General features: G+C 31.4%; 1 protein-coding gene across 1 annotated transcript in view; it reads right to left on the bottom strand.

Moving 5' to 3' along the window:
* LOC149791132 (uncharacterized) overlaps positions 1 to 18038 on the bottom strand; it is an 85172-nt gene extending 67134 nt beyond the window's left edge. Inside the window, exons 1-3 of the mRNA XM_089971477.1 lie at positions 17915 to 18038; positions 6943 to 7062; positions 4398 to 4544 (exon numbers count right to left, since the gene is read on the bottom strand). Coding sequence (XP_089827603.1) covers positions 4398 to 4467 — 70 coding nt within the window. The 5' untranslated portion in view covers positions 4468 to 4544; positions 6943 to 7062; positions 17915 to 18038. The remainder of the gene's footprint in view (positions 1 to 4397; positions 4545 to 6942; positions 7063 to 17914) is intronic.
* Positions 18039 to 19158: the final 1120 nt, after the last annotated feature.

A 19158-nucleotide genomic window follows, 5' to 3' on the forward strand; every position in this document is an offset into this window, starting at 1 on the left:
ACTCCCAAACGACTGTTCAATCTATACAGCCGAATTCTGGGCTATAAACGAGGCACTAAAATGGATCGGAAATTCAACAATAAAACAACTGTAATCATCACCGACTCCCTCAGTGTACTTAAATCACTGGAATCTGGTCTATCCAAAAGTAGAGCAAACCTAATGGAAACAGCGCTACAAACAATATGGGAAATAGAAGCTAAACAACAAGAACTAACATTCCTGTGGGTACCCTCACACATTAACCTACCAGGAAATGATAAAGCAGACCTAAGTGCAAAATTCAGCCTCACAAAAAACACTAATCACTACTTTGGTCATGCAATATAGCGTAACAGAAATTTACAGCCAAGTAACCAAAACAAAGTCAACAACAAATGGCAACAAACATGATAAAACAACATCAAGGGCAGACACCTATACCAATGTCGAAAAAGGTGTATATTCATATTACGGTACCTAAGACGCTACAAAGCTGAGATATCAGACTTATAAATAGAATAAGAACTGCCAAAGCCCTGCTTAAGGGAAGCTTTGGAAGACATCTTAACAAAGAACTTGACAACCATACCCAATGTCCCCACTGCACCAGTATAGAGACCCTGGAACATGTATTTAACCAATGCACCCATTACCATTCGCACAGAATGGAATTTCAAAAACAACAAAAGAAAATCAGGTCCCCCTACAACTATCCAGACTTAATAAATCTTAAAACAAACTGCAATAAAGAACTAACATACAAAAACATAATATCATACTTAAAACAAATAAACAAGTATGACAAGCTATGACCCAAGGAGTTGAAAGCAATACTTGCTGGCTGAAATGCGAACTCAAGGTCTAAAACAGGACAAACTCAAACAAAGCATAGGTTACTAAACAGGCACCAAATAAAGAGAACAGGCACCTTTGAGAAGTCCACAGGACCTGATTATTCAGCAAAGTTGCCTGCATACTCGATAAATACCCCGTAAACAATAAACAGGAAGGTACAAGCAAACATCAGAATAGATATTAAACAACGAGGACAGGCTACTTTGATAAGTCCACCCGGACCTGAGTATTCAGCAAAGGAGCCTGTATCTAACCTAAAACAAGAAAAACAACAAAAACAAGGGAGGTAACTCCCCTTATAAAGGACAGACAAAAGACTGATAATGGGTGTAAATTACAACCAATAGGTTTCTTAACTTTAAAATAAAATAAAATAATCATCATACAAATAAAAAGGGAATAAATTTTAAAAAAGGGGAGACAGGCATCTTTGATAAGTCCACCTGGACCTGAGCGTTCAGCAAATGTACCTGCACCTATAAATCTAGATACAAGAAACTAGCAAAAATTCAAAATAAAGAGACAATTAAAAAATAAATAAATAATTAATAAGAATAAAAATGGAGAACAAGTCCTAAACACGCAACGTTATTTTTTCTCCCTTCTCTACCCTCCAAACTTTCTCAAAATGCATGTCTGTATATACTAACCATAACATCTAAGGTTTGACAACAAGAACAGAACACATATTAACTCCCTAAATTTAGATATATAAGGTGACATAAGTCCAGTCACAAGGCGGAACACAAATAAAGTCACAACAAAAACTTTTAATTAACAACGCATTTCACAGGGAACACAGCACTTCCTTCAGACCAAGTGCTGACATCTTTATTCTTGGAAATAAATCTTTTAACTATTATATATATGTAATAACATAGGGCTTGAGGCACAATGTTAATAAAGATGGTGGTTGTGTGGCAGTTGGCAACAGGAACAGTAGAAGAGGACTCCAGCAAGAAAGAGCAGCAACCCACAACAACGATGGAAAGAAGACAGAGACATCTATAAGTTGCCTCAAAAGGAGCTCTCATTTTGTCTATTGAAGAGCTCTTTAGATATATCACTTTTGAACACCGCCATCAAAATTCAAAACCTAAATTACAATACAAGAACTAAAAGTACCGGGTGACAAACACCTAACAGATTGGCATCATATTCTTTCATTTTTATTTATTTTATATATATACAAAAGTACACTCTGTACACAAACAAAAACAAACAAAACTGCTACAGGTTAAAAATAAACAAAATTTAACAACTACTAAGATTAGGTTAATTACTGTAGCCAACACAACATTGGTATATTCAATGTCCACTAGTACAACTGGACTTAATTTGAAGAAATAGGCTTTGGCGTTTCTAACAACATGGACCTGTGACGTCGGGCTCCTCCTGGACTCATGCCTTCCCTCCTTTGCCACGATCAGACATTATAATTAAGTAGCACGGCCATCGCACATAAACATGGAGATGTAGTGGCTCCATTCCTACAAACCCGACCAATTAAATAGCCTGGTCATCAGGCATTAACAAAACGTAAAAGTACTAGTTTACGTAAGCGTGTATAATTTTGTATTCGTATTCCTGGTTAGGGAGAGCTTTTGAATTTGAATTAAAGAAATATGTAACGTAGATGTTTGTTTGCTCTACCAGCTAATTCCCCAATGTAGCTGCCACCTACCCCTCAACAGCTACAACAAAAGTAACAACAAAACGAAAAGAAATAAGTATGTGGACTGATTTCGGTTGATTGTGTTTCATGAATCGCTATGTTTCGCCCTAAAGCAATAATAAAATGTGTGCTATCTTAATTTCAAACTCTTCGAAAGACTACCTGAACGCGGGCACAACTATACCCACTTCTTACCGTAATGCAGCATAAGCCAACAAAGTAAATCCAAAACGATCCATTTCAGGGTGTATGATAAAGTTTGAGTTTGGCATCACATATTGAGATAACGGTGTTTGGTATATTCTATGGAAAATAGTATTCTTTTTCTATTCATTACAAATCGTACATTGATATTGTAACATTTCTTCTCCAAAGATGTACGTGTACAAATCGACGCAAGCTTTCTTATTTTTTATTTGTGAAAATAATGCACTTTTTCCTCACAAAATGAACATTTTGGGAGGATGAAGAAGTGTCTGTTTGTGTCGTTGCAAAACATTAGCTTTCCATAGAAAAAGTTCAATCTCAATTTTTAAAAATTCAACATTCTCCAGAAAGGCAAACAATCTTCACGAACAAGTTTTTCCATGAAAATTATATTCAAATTGTACGTGTTCTGCCAAATGAATACTTTTCACATGGGAACAAGTTATCACATCATATTAATATTTTGACAATATTACCTAGATAAATCTTCAGGAAAAAAGACATCCTTTCCAAGAAAAAAGTGATTGGTTACACTCTGCTTAAAATTTCAGCCTTTTCTTGCGTATTGTGTTCATGAAAAATCACTGCGTTAGTGACATTGATACCAATATACACATAATTTCCATCGAAGATACAAGCACAGGAAATGGATGATTGGGCTACAAATAAAGGGAAACGGTGATGGGACTACAAATAAATAGAATGGGTGATGGGGCGGCACAAAAGAACATCATTTGTCTTTCATTTCTGACAATATATAATCATGTTACCTAAATTTTGGCCAGCAAAGTCATAGCATGATGGGATTGATCGTTTAGAAAATCTATAGTAGGCTATTCTTAAACCGAACTTTGCTGCATATAAGATTTCAGAAACGACATTCCGTGTTGAGTGTAAATATTGCATTGAGTGACTCAAGATTATGTGTGACCAGTCTGACTCAAAATTATGTGTGACCAGTCTGGCTCAAGATTATGTGTGACCAGTCTGTAGTGACAGAGGTTGAAAATGGTTGACTGTGAGGCATGGAGCGATTACTATTTTTTTTTACTTCTATCCAGGTCAAAGTAATAGCATGGACATAATATAAACATGCAAATCTAAAGGCAAAATATTTTGGTCATCTTATAATATTAGTTCTGGTTAAATGGACTAGACTAGAGGTTGGGTCAATTTATATTTTACTCCCAGATTACTGGATGTTATCTAAGTTTCATCTGTCCATATCACAATAAACATTGGATAGAAAATAAAGCTGATGAATTTATAAAATCACACATTTAAACTATGACATATATACTTTTAAAAACATCATTAAATTAATTTAAGATCATATATTCGAGTTACGTTTTCAAAAAATATTTTCAAATTGTGATATAGAAAATTTGAATATATGACGTAAGTTGATTTTTGGTATCGTAAAAGAGTATCTTAAAGTCGATTGATTGATATAATACAATAGTTAGAGATCAAAAGATAATTATGATACCGCTGAAGAGGGAGAAGGGTCAAATGGCACCTCATATAGCAGAGGTTTGGTTTTATAGATAAATGGCACAATTAACTGTCCTGTTGAGTTTGCTGAAATGAAAGAAGGAAGGAAAAAGAAAAACGTAAATGTATTGATCGAATATTTAAAAGCAAATGGATATCTGTATATAACGAATCTATCACTTACTTGGTTTTAGTTTCAGAGTCCCGACATTAACCAGATTGTGGCCAATTCCCTTCTGTCCTCCCGATGCCATGTTGTCACTAGTTCCTTGTTACTGACTCCACGTGAAGTAAGTTATCAGTCTAGCACAATGCTGACGTAAGGACTGGACTGCAAAAGACAGGGAAAATGGTTCAAGACTTGATTGTGTCATTGCACCTAACTATTTATTTTATATATCATAGCAGAAATATCATCTTATTTGTAAAATAAAAGGTCCAAAAGTTCGTATGTAAAAGTTGTTACCTAAAGAAATTGAGTAGGAAATGTCCAAAGATGACAAAACGTGTGCATCTTACATTATTAATGTAATAATTTTATTAATCTCCCATATACTTCACTAATTGATGTAATAATTTTATTAATTTCCCATATACTTCACTAATTAATGTAATAATTTTATTAATTTCCCATATAATTCACTAATTAATGTAATAATTTTATTAATCTCCCATAAAATTCACGAATTAATATAATAGTTTTATTAATCTCCCATATAATTCACTAATTAATGTAATACTTGTATTAATCTCCCATATAATTCACTAATTAATGTAATAATTTTATTAATCTCCCATATAATTCACTAGTTAATAATAACTACTGATAATAAATATGAAAATGAACACTACGAAATTGACAAATACACAGGAGTGTTAAGTGCAGTCATCACACACATGCTGTTGTAATTTCCCTGAGAGAGAGAGAGAGACCGACAGACAGACAGACATATAGAGACAGAGAAGAACACAGGCATTTAGTCTTCCATATTATTAATCAAGTGCAGCGACAACTACTGCATAACAAAATCAAGGCTAAGATATTGTCAGATTCACAGGTGTATTATGTGTTTTTTATTTCTGAGAGAGAGAGAGAGAGAGAGAGAGAGAGAGAGAGAGAGAGAGAGAGAGAGAGAGAGAAGATAGTCATGTTAATTTCCTACATAATCAATAAGTCCAACAATAACTACAATGAATCAAATTGAGGACTCGGAAGTTGACAAGTACATATAAGTATTTTGTTTTGGTATCAGGCAATTGCTTTTATCAGTTCTCAGAAAAGCAGACAGACAAGCACACAGACATGAAGACAGTAGTGCAAAGTCCAGAAAGATATAACCCTTACGATGCAAACGGTTTATAATCTTAATACACAATATCTGTAAACAATAAATTATTAGTGATACTTTTTGGTGGTATTTCTCCTTGGCCAAGTCACTAACTTCTGTTTCTCGGTTTTACATTAAGTATTTTCATTTTTAGCTATTTATCCGTATTTTAAAAGAATCCGTTTCCTTATTTCTCATTTTTAGATTTATAACGTATTAATTAATCCGTATATGAATACAATTTAATTTTCTTGTAATGTTAGAGATGCTGTCATGTCATCTTAGAAAAGTTGATGATTGCAATGATTGGACCAGGAAATTGTACAAATATATGTATGTAAGTTTCTGATTGGGCCAATGACTTGTACATAGACGTGTGTTTAAGTTTCTGATTGTACCAAGGACTTGTATATGGACGTATGTTTAAGTTCCTGATTGTACCAAGGAATTGTATATAGACGTATGTTTAAGTTCCTGATTGTACCAAGGACTTGTACATAGACGTATGTTTAAATTCCTGATTGTACCAAGGACTTGTACATAGGCGTATGTTTAAGTTCCTGATTGTACCAAGGACTTGTATATGGACGTATGTTTAAGTTCCTGATTGTACCAAGGAATTGTATATAGACGTATGTTTAAATTCCTGATTGTACCAAGGACTTGTACATAGGCGTATGTTTAAGTTCCTGATTGTACCAAGGACTTGGACATAGACGTATGTTAAAGTTCCCGATTGCACGAAACACTTGTTAGTACTTGTGTATCTATTTGGTGGGAGTAGATACAGTAAATAGGGAGTTAGTGGCGGGTGTAAATCTGTGCATGGTGAGGTTTGTCATGGGTGTAAATATTGAAGATTGGGAGGTTACTGGTATGTGCAAATTGTACATGGTGAAGTTAGCGGTTGGTGTGAATATTGTTTATGGGAAGGTTATTGGTGGGTGTAAACAATCTGGATGGGAGGTTAGTGTTGCGTGCAGATATTGTGGAGGGATTAGTGGTAGGTGTAAATACTGTGGAGAGAGGTTAGTGTTGCATGTATATATTGTGGAGAGAGGTTAATGGTGCCATTAAATACTCTCGATGAATCTAGCTAAAAGGAAACTTCAGCTAACCTAAGGTCAAGAAAACGTATGTCTTTCTAATTACCCCACATATTATTAACTGCTGACCATACATTTTTCTTTTAAAATAACATTTCGAAAAAGATAAAAAAAATTCGGGAGAAGAAATAAAACTTAAGAAAGGGACCTAACTATGATCGAAGTTAAATTAAGGATACAAATAACTTTTCTTTCTTTCTAGTTTATGTTTATTTAGCTCATTTACATGTGTCCGGACCCACAAAAAAAAGAAAAAAAGAAAAAAAAAAAAACAAATATAGAAGTTTGTACTGACCTATCTATCCTAATTGTTCGTAATGTAACCAGAACCACACACCATCCTCACAGTCACAGGACCGACATGCAAACGATAGTCATAAGCTGACTGTCATTTAGCATCTCACCATCTGACTTACTGAAAATATAAAATTCTCTACATATTAAATAATCAAGGTATGAATGGGTGTGATTTTTTTAAGAATCACCTTCATATTAAGCGTTTGACGCTACACAAAAATTATACGGGTGTTAGTCGCTGTACATGTCACAAAAATAATACGGGAGTTAGTCGCTGTACACGTCACAAAAATAATACGGGTGTCAGTCGCTGTACATGTCACACAAATCATACAGGTGTTAGTCGCTGTACATGTCACAAAAATAATACGGGTATTAGTTGCTGTACACATCACAAAACTAATACGGGTGTTAGTCGTTGTACATGTCACAAAAATAATACAGGTGTTAGTCGCTGTATACGTCAAAAAATAATACGGGTATTGGTCGCTGTACACATCACAAAAATAATACGGGTGTTAGTCGCTGTACACGTCACAAAAATAATACGGGTGTTAGTCGCTGTACACGTCACAAAAATAATACAGGTGTTAGTCCTTATAGACGTGTCTGCATTCAATGTCTTACGTGACAGTAATTGTACAACTCCCTTTACATTCAGTAACCTAACTGTGAAAAAACTGTAAAACTCTGAATTCATTTACTGTTGTATCAGTAACTGCACATCCGTCTGTGCTGTCAATGAACTAGATAAGGGTAAACGTACCACTCGGCCAATTAGTACAACGTTATTTCTAATGGCATGAAATGTACTGACCCAAAAGGAGTTTTTTCAAATAGCATTTCATGTACAGACTCAATAGTACTAATTTCCAATAGCGTCTCATATACAGACTCAATAGTACTAATTTCCAATAGCGTCTCATGTACAGACTCAATAGTACTAATTTCCAATAACGTCTCATATACAGAATCAATAAGACTAATTTCCAATAGCGTCTCATGTACTGACTCAATAGGGCTAGCTTCCAATAGCGTCTCATGTACTGACTCAATAGGACTAATTTTCAATAACGTCTCATTTACAGACTGAAAAGGACTAATTTCTAATAGCGTCTCATGTACTGACTCAAAATGACTAATTACCAATAGCGTCTCATGTACTTACTCAATAGGTGTTCACACAGTTGTGAACACAGGTGATATGCATATGCAATTTTGTGGTGCTTTATAATCGTATATAGTATATTTATACCTACGGATTGTACTAATGTTGTGGTACTTTATAATCTTATATAGCATAGTTATACCTACAGATTGTACTAATGTTGTGGTACTTTATAATCGTATATAGTATAGTTATACCTACAAATTGTAGTAATGTTGTGGTGCTTCATATTCGTATATAGCATATTTATACCTACAGATTGTACTAATTTTGTTGGGCTTTATATTCGTATATAGCATATTTATACCTACAGATTTTAATAATTTTCTGGTGCTTTATATTCGCATATAGTATATTTATACCCACGGATTGTACTAATTTTGTGGTGGTGCTTTATATTCATATATAGCATATTTATACATACACATTGTGTATAAATCCCTTGAAATGTAAGTCTCCTAAATTAAATAGTATATTCTTTCCTAGAACCAAATACGCATGTCTCAATTGTGCCAAGTCTTGCTGTTATATGTATACAGAACCAGCCAATCATTACAGAGGATTTCTGATCTACTTAGCAAGCGGGTAATTGATTGATAGCCGACCCTACCAAACAAGTTTAAGGCGTGTTGTATAAAACCCCAGTGATAACTTTTGGGAAACATTAAAAAGACTTTGTTGCGGTATGCACACCTTGTTCATTGTGTTTACTTATACGCACAATCTGGCTGATAGAATAAATGAGAAAAATAAATAAGTTTAAATAATGAAAGGAAATTCCAGTGCTGGGATTCAGGTATCATTAAATATAGCAACCTAAGTGTATTCCCTCTCCGGCCCAGTCTCTCTCTCTCTCTCTCTCTCTCTCTCTCTCTCTCTCTCTCTCTCTCTCTCTCTCTCTTGTTGGAGGCAATTGCCCCGGGCGCCAGTGGCATTGGGGCGCCAAAACCCCTTTGGGCCATCATCGTCTCCCCGGCGCCATTTACCCGTAGTACGCCATCTCTTTCTATATGTCTGTCTGTCTGTCTGTCAAGCTTTGTTACATTAGCTTTGATATGCAAATTACAGTGGATTTGGTAATCAAATAAAGGTAGCTTTATTAAACAAATTAAAATAGATTTTGTTAAACAAATTAAACTAGTTTTGGAAAACAAATTAAGGTAGCAATGTGAAAAAAATTACATTAGCTTTGTTATGCAAATTGTAGTGGCTTTGTTAAGCAAATTAAAGTAGCTTTGTTAAACAAATATGGGTAGGTTTATTAAACAAATGAAAATAGCTTTGTGAAGCAAATTACAGTGGCTCTTTTAAGCATATTAAAGTAGCGTTTTAAAACAAATTAAAGTAAATTTGATAAACAAATTAAAGTAACTTTCTTAAACAAATTAAAGTAGCTTTGTAAAGCAAATTAATGTTGCGTTGCTAGATAAATTAAAGCAACTTTGTTAAGAAAATCAAGGTAGCTTTTTAAAACAATATTATCTAGCTTTGTGAAACAAATAAGAAATAGCTTTATTAAACAAATTATAGTGGCATTTATAAGCAAATTAAAGTGGTTTTCTTAAAGAAATTAAAACAGATTTTCTTATACAAATTAAACTAGCTTTGTTAATAAAATTAAAGAAGCTTTTTAAAGCAGATTAAAGTAGCTATAATAAGCAAATTAAAGTAGATTTGTTAAGGAAATCAAGCTTTGTTAATATCAAGCTTTGTTAAGAAAATCAAGCTTTGTTACGGAAATCAAGCTTTGTTAAGCAAATTAAGCTTTGTTAAGGAAATCAAGCTTTGTTAAGGAAATCAAGCTTTGTTAAGGAAATTAAGTAGTCTAGTCATACAAGTTAAAGCAGCTTAATCAAATGAAATTGGCCTGGTTAATCAAATGAAATTGGCCTGGATAATCAAATGAAATTGGCCTGGTTAATCAAATGAAATTGGCCTGGTTAATCAAATTAAATTGGCCTGGTTAATCAAAGTAAATAACTAGCTAAAACGTTCTAATAGCCAAGTTAAATAAAATAAGTATCCTTATACAAAAATTATGGTAGGTTTGCTAAACAAATTAATGCAGCATTGTTAAAAAATTAAATCATCTGTGTTAAAAATCCAAATATTCTAGTTAAACTAACTAAAGTAACCTTATTAAACAATTCATGGTAGGCTTGTTAAACAAGTTAAAGTAGCCTTCTTAAACAAATTAAAATAACATTGATAAAAGCTAAATAATCTAGTAAAATAGATTACAGTTGTTTATTTAAACAAATTAATAGTGTGTAGTTAAAACAATGATGTAGCCTTGTTATGCAAATTATATTATCTTTGTCAAACTAACTGAAGTAGCCAGGTAAATTAAAGTGGTCTTCTATAACAAACTTAAAAGACCTAGTTAAATAAATCGTAATTAAACAAACTTAAATAACCTTTTCACACAAGTTATAATAACTTAAACAATTTAAAGTAACCTGGTTAAACAAAATGAAAAACACCTTTGGAAATTCAAAATAGCCTTGCAAACGAATTAAAGTAACCTTATTAAACAAATTAAAGTAGGCTTGATAAACAATTTAAGGCGCCTTGCTAAAGAAGAGAAAAGAAGATTGACAATATATACGAATAGTAAACAAAGTAAAGTAGTCTTGTTAAACAAATTGAAAATCTGTTGAGCAAATTAAAGTAACTTTCTTGAGCACATTTTAGAAACTTTATTGAACAAATTAAAGTAGCATTGCTAAGCAAATTTTAGTAGCTTCATTAAACAAATTTTAGTAGCTTTGTTAAACAAATTAAATTAGCTTATTAAACAAATTATAGTAGCTATGTTAAATAAATTAAATCAGATTTGTTAAGCAAATTAAGCTTTCTGAGCACATATTAGTAGCTATATTAAGTAAATTAAAGTAGCGTTGTTAAACAAATGCATTTAGCTTTGTTAAAATTAAAGTTGCTTTGTTCAACATATTATTGTAGCTTTGTTAAAAAAAAAAATTAAAGTAGCTTTGTTAAGCAAATTAAATTAAGTCTTTTAAACAAATTAAAGTAACTATGCGAAGCAAATTAAAGTAGAACTGTTGAACAAATTATAGTAGCTTTGCTAACAAAATTAAAGAAGAAATGTTGAACAAACTATAATAGCTTTGTTAACCAAATTAAAGTAGTTTTATTAAGAAAATTTAAGTTACTTTGTTAGGCAGATTAAAGTAGAACTGTTGATCTAATTATAGTAGCTTTGTCAAACAAATCAAAGAAGCTTATTAAGATAATATAAGTAATGCTGTTAGGCTAATTAAAGTACCTTTGTTAAGCAAATTAAAGTGGCTTTCTTAAGCAAATTGAAGTAGCTTTGTTAAGCAAATTAGATTTGTTTAGTAAATTAATGTAGGTTTGTCAAAGAAATTTAAGTAGTTTATTAAGCAAATTAAAGAAACGTTATTAAACAAATTGAAATATCTTTGTTAAGCAAATGAAATTAGCTTTGTTAAACAAATTAGAATAGACTAGTGAAACAAGTGAAAGCAGCTTAATCAAATGAAATTGGCCATGTTAATAAAATTAAACAACTAGTTTAAACGTTCGAAAAACCTAGTTAAAGAACTAAGAATCCTATAAAACAAGTTAAGGTAGGCTTTTTTAACAAATTAACGTAGCATTGTTAAACAAACTAAAACAACTGTGTAAAAATATAAATATTTTACTTAAACAAATTAAAGTGGCCTTATTAAACAATTTAGAGTAGTTTTGTTAATGAAATAAAGGTAGTAACCAATTAAAATAACATTATTAAAAATCTAAAGAATCTAGTAAAAGAAATTACAGTAGCCTGGTTTAACACATTGAAGTAGTCTAGTTAAACAAATTAATGTATACTAGTTAAGCACATTATAATAGTTTTGTCAAACAAATTAAAGTAGCATAATACATTAAAGTGGCATTGTTTATCAAATTTAAGAAGGTTTGTTAAATAAATCCTAGTTAATCAAACTAAAATGGCATAGTTACACAAGTTATAATAGCTCATACAATTTAAAGTAACGTTGTTAAACAAAATTAAAAACACCTTGTTAAAATCAAAATAGCCTTGTTAAAAGAATTAAAGTAACCTTATCAAACACATTAAAGTAGGCTTGCTAAATAAGTAAAGAGCCTTATTTATAGAGAGAAAATAACATTGTTAAAATATCCGAATAATCTAGTTAAACAAATTAAAGTAACCTTCTTAAAAATCCAAATAGCCTAGTTAACTAATTAAAGCAGTTATGTAAAAAAGTGAAAATAGCATATTAAGCAAATTTAATAAACTCAAATACCTTTGTTAAACAAGTTAAGGTGGCCTAGTTAAATAAATTGAAGTAGCATTGGTGAACAAATTTATGTAGCTTTGCTTTGCAGTTAAATTAGCCATGGTAAACAAATTAATGTAACCTAGTGAAACAAATTAAAGTGGCATAGTAGATTAAGGTCGCCTTGTTAAATAATTTAATTTTAAAAAAATGTTTGTTAAACAAATGAAAGTAACCGACTTAAACAAATTAAAGTAGCTTTGATAAACAAACTAGCCTTGTTGAACAAATTAAAATAACATTGTTAAAAAAGTTAAAACAGCATTGCTAACCATACAAATTAAGTATTGTGAAACAAGTTAAAGTATCGCGGTTAAACAAATTAAAATAGCCTACTTAAACAAATCCTAGTTAAACAAATTTGAGTAGGTTAGTGAAAAAATTAAAATAGCTTTCTTAAACAAAACTTGAAGTAGCCTTGTTAAACAAATTTAAAGAACCTAGTTAAAAATTCCAAACTAGCCTAGTTAAACAAATTAAAGTAGCCTTATTAAACAAATTAAAGTAGCATTGTTATTTTTTTTTAAAAAAAACGTTAAAATGTTCAAATAGCCCAGTTAAACAAATTAAATTAGACCAGTTAGAAAACTAAAGTAGCTGTGTGAAACAAATTAAGATACCTTTGTTAAAAATCCAAATAGTGTAGAAAAGCAAATTAAATTAGGTTTGTGAAGCAAATTAAAATAACCCTACTTAAAATGCAAAAGCCTCGTTCAACAAATATAATGTACCCTTGCTAAAGAAAGTAAAGTACCCTGCTTAAAAAAAACAAGTAGCTTTGCTAAGCAAGTTCAAGTAGCCCTGTTAAACACATTCTAGTAGCCCTGCTAATTAAATCAAGGAAGCAATGTTACAGAAGTCAGAGTTGCATTGCTAGATAATTTAAGGAAGCCTTGTTAAACAAATTAAAGTAACTTTTGTTAACCAGATTAAAGTAGCCTTGCTAAGGAAATTAATGTAGCCTGGTAAATTAGAGTAGTATTGTTATACAAATTAAAGTAGCCTTGCTGAAAATGAAAGTGGCGTTGTTAACTAGATTCAAGTATCATAGTAAGGTAACGTAGTCTAGTGAAATAAATTAAAGTAGCTTTCTATAAAAAATAGTAGATTTTTGTAAACAATTACAATAAATTAAAGAAAGTTAAGGCAGAGTTATTAAATTAAATTAAGATAGGTTGTTAAACAAATTAAAGTAGCATAGTGAAATGAATTAAATTTGCTTTATTTAACAAGTTTTAAAAAACATGTCAAACAAATTAAGTAAGCTTGTTAAACAAGTTAAAGTAGCATTGTTAAGCAAACTAAATAAGCTTTGTTGAACAAATTAAATTGACAGAGCATAGTTAAACAAATTAAAGTCGACTTTTTAAACAATTATATCAACCTTGCTAAACAAATTAACGTGGCTAAGTGAAACAAACCTACGTGTCTTTGTTAAACAAATTACAGTAACCTAATTGAGCAAAGTCAAATAGTTGTGCAAAACAAACTAAAATAGTCTCTTTATCTGATTAAGGTAGCGACGATACACAAGTTAAAATAACCTTTCAATACACAATAATTCAGCCGTTAAACTAATTAAAGTAGCATTGTTACACTATGAATAGCGTTATGATCCTAATTTAATTATCAGTTTAAACAAATTAAATTTGTGTAGTTGAAATAGTTAGTTTCGCTTTCTTAATTAATTAATCAAATTCGAGTAGTGTTGTTACACAAGTTAAAGCAGCTTTGCTAGCCAAAATAATCATTGCTTAGCAAATGTGGGTAGTTTGTGTTATTGCTAGCTAAAACAATCCTTGCTTAGCAAATTAAGGTAATTATTGTTATTTCTAGCCAAAATAATCCTTGCTTACCAAATTATGGTAGTTTTTGTTATTGCTGGCCAAAATAATCCTTGTTTGCCAAATTAAGGTAGTTTTTTGTTATTGCTAGCCAAAATAATCCTTGCTTACCAAATTAAGGAAGTTTTTGTTATTGCTAGCCAAAATAATCCTTGCTTGCCAAATTAAGGTAGTTGTTGTCATTGCTAGCCAAAATAATCCTTGCTTACCAAATGAAAATAGTTGTTGTTATTGCTAGCCAAAATAATCATTCCTTACCAAATTAAGGTATTATTTGTTATTGCAAATTATAATAGGATTGTCAAACAAATTATAATAGGATTGGCTAACAAATTATAATAGGATTGTTAAACAAATTATAAAAGGATTGTCAAACAAATTATAGTAGGATTGTCAAACAATTTATAATAGGGTTGTCACACAAATTATCATAGGTTTGTCAAACAAATTATAATACGATTGTCAAACAAACTAAAATAGGATTTCAAACAAATCATAATAGGATTGTTAAACAAATTTAAGTAGCTTAGTAAACAAATTCAAGTAGATTTATCAAAAAAAAAGTTAAAATAGCATTGTTAAACAAATTGGTAAACATATGAATGTAGCCTTGCAAAAACCTAAAGCGGCCTTGTTAACCAAACTAAAATAACACACTTAAGCAGATTAAAGTAACCCATTTAAACAAGTTAATGTATCATTGTAAACAAATTAAAGTAGCTTTATTAAATAGATTGTAGTAGCCTTGTAAGTTAAATTAGCATAGTGAAACAAATTGAAGTAGCATTGTTAAACAAATTAAATTACCTTTGTTGAAAAATTAAAGTAGACTAATAAGTTAATATAGCCTTGATAAACAAATTAAAGTAACTTTGTTAAAAAATTTAAATAGCATTGCTAAAAAGGTAAAGTAGCTTAGTTTAACAAATTCAAGTAGCCTTGTTAATCGAATTAAATTTGCATTCTTACACAAGTTAAAGTATCATTATGAACAAGTTAATGAAGCCCTGTTAAACAAATTAATATAGCCCTGTTAAACAAATCAAAGTAGCCTTGTTAACGAAATTAACTGAGTCTAGTAAATTAAGGCAGCATTGCTTAATAAGTTTAAGTAGCCTTGTCAAACAAGACAAAGTAGCTTTGTTATTAAAAATAAATAATGTAGCCTATCAAATGAGAGCAGCCTTGTTAAACAAACTAAAATAGGGTGTTAAACAAATTAAAGTAGATTAGTGAAAACAAGTTAAATTTCCTTTATGGAGCAAATGATATTAACTTTGTTAAACAAATTAAATGTTCTTGATCAAACAAATTAAAGTAGCATTCTTCAATATATTATATTAGTCTTGTTAAGCGATTCAAATAGCCTAGTTATTCAAAATAAAATAATCCAGTTAAACAAATTAAAATAGTCCAATTAAACTAATTAAAATAGCATAGTTATTCAAATTAAAATAGTCCAGTTAAACAAATTAAAATAACATAGCTATTCAAATTAAAATACCATAGTTATTCAATTAAAATAGCATAGCTATTCAAAATAAAATTGTCCAGTTAAACAAATTAAAATAGTCCAGTTAAACAAATTAAAATAGCATAGTTATTCAAATTAAAATAGCATAGTTATCCAAGTTAAAATAGTCCAGTTAAACAAATTAAAGTAGTTAAGCAAGTTAAACTAGCATTGCTAAATAAAATTAGATTAGCTTTGTTAAACAATAAATTTAGATTGGCTAATCAAATCAAAGTAGCCCAGTGAAACAAATTGAATTAGGTTTATTAATCAAATTAAAGTAGCCTTTGGGGCTACAAATAAAATAAATGAGTGATGGGGCTACATGTAAATGAAATGGGTGACGGGGCTACATATAAAGGTAATGGATGATGGGGCTACATGTAAAGGAAATGGGTGATGGAGCTACATGTGACGGAAATGGGTGAAGGGGCTACAAATAGAGGAAATGGATAATGGAGCTACAAATAAAATAAATTGATGATGGAGCTACATGTAAAGGAAATGGATAATGGGGCTACAAATAAAATAAATGGGTGATGGGGCTACGTATAAAGGAAATGGGTGATGTGGCGACAAATAAAGGAAATGGATAATGGGGCGGCGAAAAGAACCTCTTTTGTCCTTTCACATCTGCCCCCAAATAGTCATGGTACTTTACCTTTGGCTCTCAGCACAAAGTAATTGCATGATGGGAATGTATCCTATAGAAAAATCTGTAGTAGTTCTGTTTAAAAAACCGAACGTTCTACAAATCAAGTTTCAAAAAGGACATATTTAGTGTTAAATGTAATTACTATCTTTCATATTTTTTTCTGAAAATAATCAATATGCATGTGATTTGGTCAGAAAAAGATCGTATGGGCTGAATTTAGATGCAATTAGTAACTATGAAACTTGGACTACGCGACTCAAGATTATGTGTGACCACTCTATATTGGCAAATGCAACATACGGTTGACGTTGTGGTGTGGTTCGGCGATTCATATTTGTTCTTACTCGTCAAAATAATGGCATGTGCATAATATGTGCATACAAATCAAAAGGGAAAATAGTTTGGTCATCAAAAAAATGTCAGCTCTGGTTCAATACATTACACTAGAGGTTGAATCAATGTTTATATTACTACCAGATAAGCGGGAGTTATCTAAGTTGCAGCTGTCCATATAATAAATAAATATTCGATATAAAATAAAGCCGATGAATTTATAAAGCCATAACATTTAAACTATAACATCATATATTTTTTTTTATGGCATGATGACAATAATTTAAGATCGAATATTCGAGCTATGTTATCATAAAATATTTTCGATATATGATATTAAAACTTAGACTATATAAGCAAGTTAATTGTTGGTATCGTAAAACAGTGCATGTTAAACTCGATTAATTGATATAATAAAATAATTAGATGTCACAAGATAATTATGACACCATTAAAGAGAGGACAAGATACAATGAAGGGTAAAATGGCGCCTCATATAACGGATCAGGGTTCACCAATCATATTCCTTGAATTTAAAGCAATGATGCCACATAAAGTTAAAGCAATGATACCACATAAATTAAAAACAATGATACCACATAAATTAAAAGCAATGAAACCATATAAATTTAAAGCATGATACCACATAAATTTAAAGCAATGATACCACATAAATTTAAAGCAATGATACCAGATAAATTTAAAGCAATGATACCACATAAATTTAAAGCAATGATACTACATACATTTAAAGCTATGATACCACATAAATTTAAAGCAATGAAACGACATAAATTTAAAGCAATGAACCGCATTAATTTAAAGCAATGGTACCACATAAATTTAAAGCAATGATGCCACATAAATTAGATTATATTTTGTTATATTACTAGAAATTTCTTATTTTGCCCTGGCAATTTGGATGTGTTTCCCATTAACTTTGTGAGAACTTAAAGAGATAGAGCTACTTAATTCAGATTGAAATTTTCATGATAGTATGTACTCTTTCTCTACGGACTTGAGCACCATTAAATGAAAGCAAGAAGAAAAAGAAAACCCTGAATGTATTCACTGAATATTTAAGGGAAAATTGATTTGTATAAATAACTTTTTTATCACTTACCGGGTTCTAGTGTCACAGACCCAACATTAACCAATTTTTTAGGTTGATGCTGTCACTGTAGTTCAGTGTTATTGACTCCACCTGAGCTGAATTATCAATCTAATGCAACAATGCTGGCGTAACGAGAGGGTTGCAAAAGGCAGGGAGCAAAGGTCAAGTTTGATGCATGTCACGTGCGTAGCTATTATTCAATTTATATACTACAGTAGAGACATCAGTTTATTTGTACGTATAATGTAATGGCCAAAAGGACGGAAGTAAAATTAGTTATCTAAATAAACTGATGATGAATATCAAAAGATGGGAAAGGCCGTTGATCTAACATTATTAATGTAATAATTGTATTAATCTCCTATATAATTAAGTAAATAAAAAAGTACTGAAATCAAATTCATGACTGTAAAGTTAGCAAGTTTACAAACATGTGCAGGCATCACGCACATGCTTTTGTAATTTCTCAGAGAGATAGAGAGACAGACAGACAAACAGAGAGAGACAGAGACAGAGACAGAGAGAGAGATATTCACTGGAGTGTTAAGTGTTTTTAAATCTACGAGAGAGAGATAGAAAGACTTTCACTGGAGTGTTAAGTTTTTTTAAATGTATGAGTGAGAGAGAGAGATTACACAAACATGTTCAGTGTAGGCATCATGTACTTGTTGATGTAGATTCAAAGAGGGAAAGAGAAGAACACAGTTATTGTAATCTCCTAGATCATTAATCCAATACAGCAACTACTACTGAGTAGCAACATGAAGAATGTGATATTATACCCATTCAAGGGCGTGTTGTGTGTTTTGTAGTTTCTACCAGAGAGAGAGAGAGAGTGTGTGTGTGTGAGAGAGAGAGAAAGAGAGAGAGAGAGAGAGAGAGAGAGAGAGAGAGAGAGAGAGAGAGAGGGAGAGAGAGAAGTTACACAGGCGTGTTAAACGTAGATATCACGCACTTGTTTTTGTAATTTCAGAGAGAGAGAGAGAGAGAGAGAGAGATAGAGAGATAGAACGAAGACAACATTAATATCTTATATAATTAAATCAATCCAATGATAACAACCCAGAATCAAAATGAAGTCTCTGGAAAAGAGACGTACACAGCCTTGTTATGTGTATCATACACTTTCTTTTGTAATTTCTCGCACGCACACACACACGCACACACACACACACACACACACACACACATATATCCAAAGTCCAGAACATTTTAACCATTACGGTGAATATGTTTTATAAACTAAATGCTAA

Source organism: Sinohyriopsis cumingii, chromosome 10 (genome assembly GCF_028554795.1).
Source record: "Sinohyriopsis cumingii isolate HCF-2022 chromosome 10, ASM2855479v2, whole genome shotgun sequence".
In the NCBI taxonomy this organism is placed as follows: Eukaryota; Metazoa; Mollusca; class Bivalvia; order Unionida; family Unionidae; genus Sinohyriopsis; species Sinohyriopsis cumingii.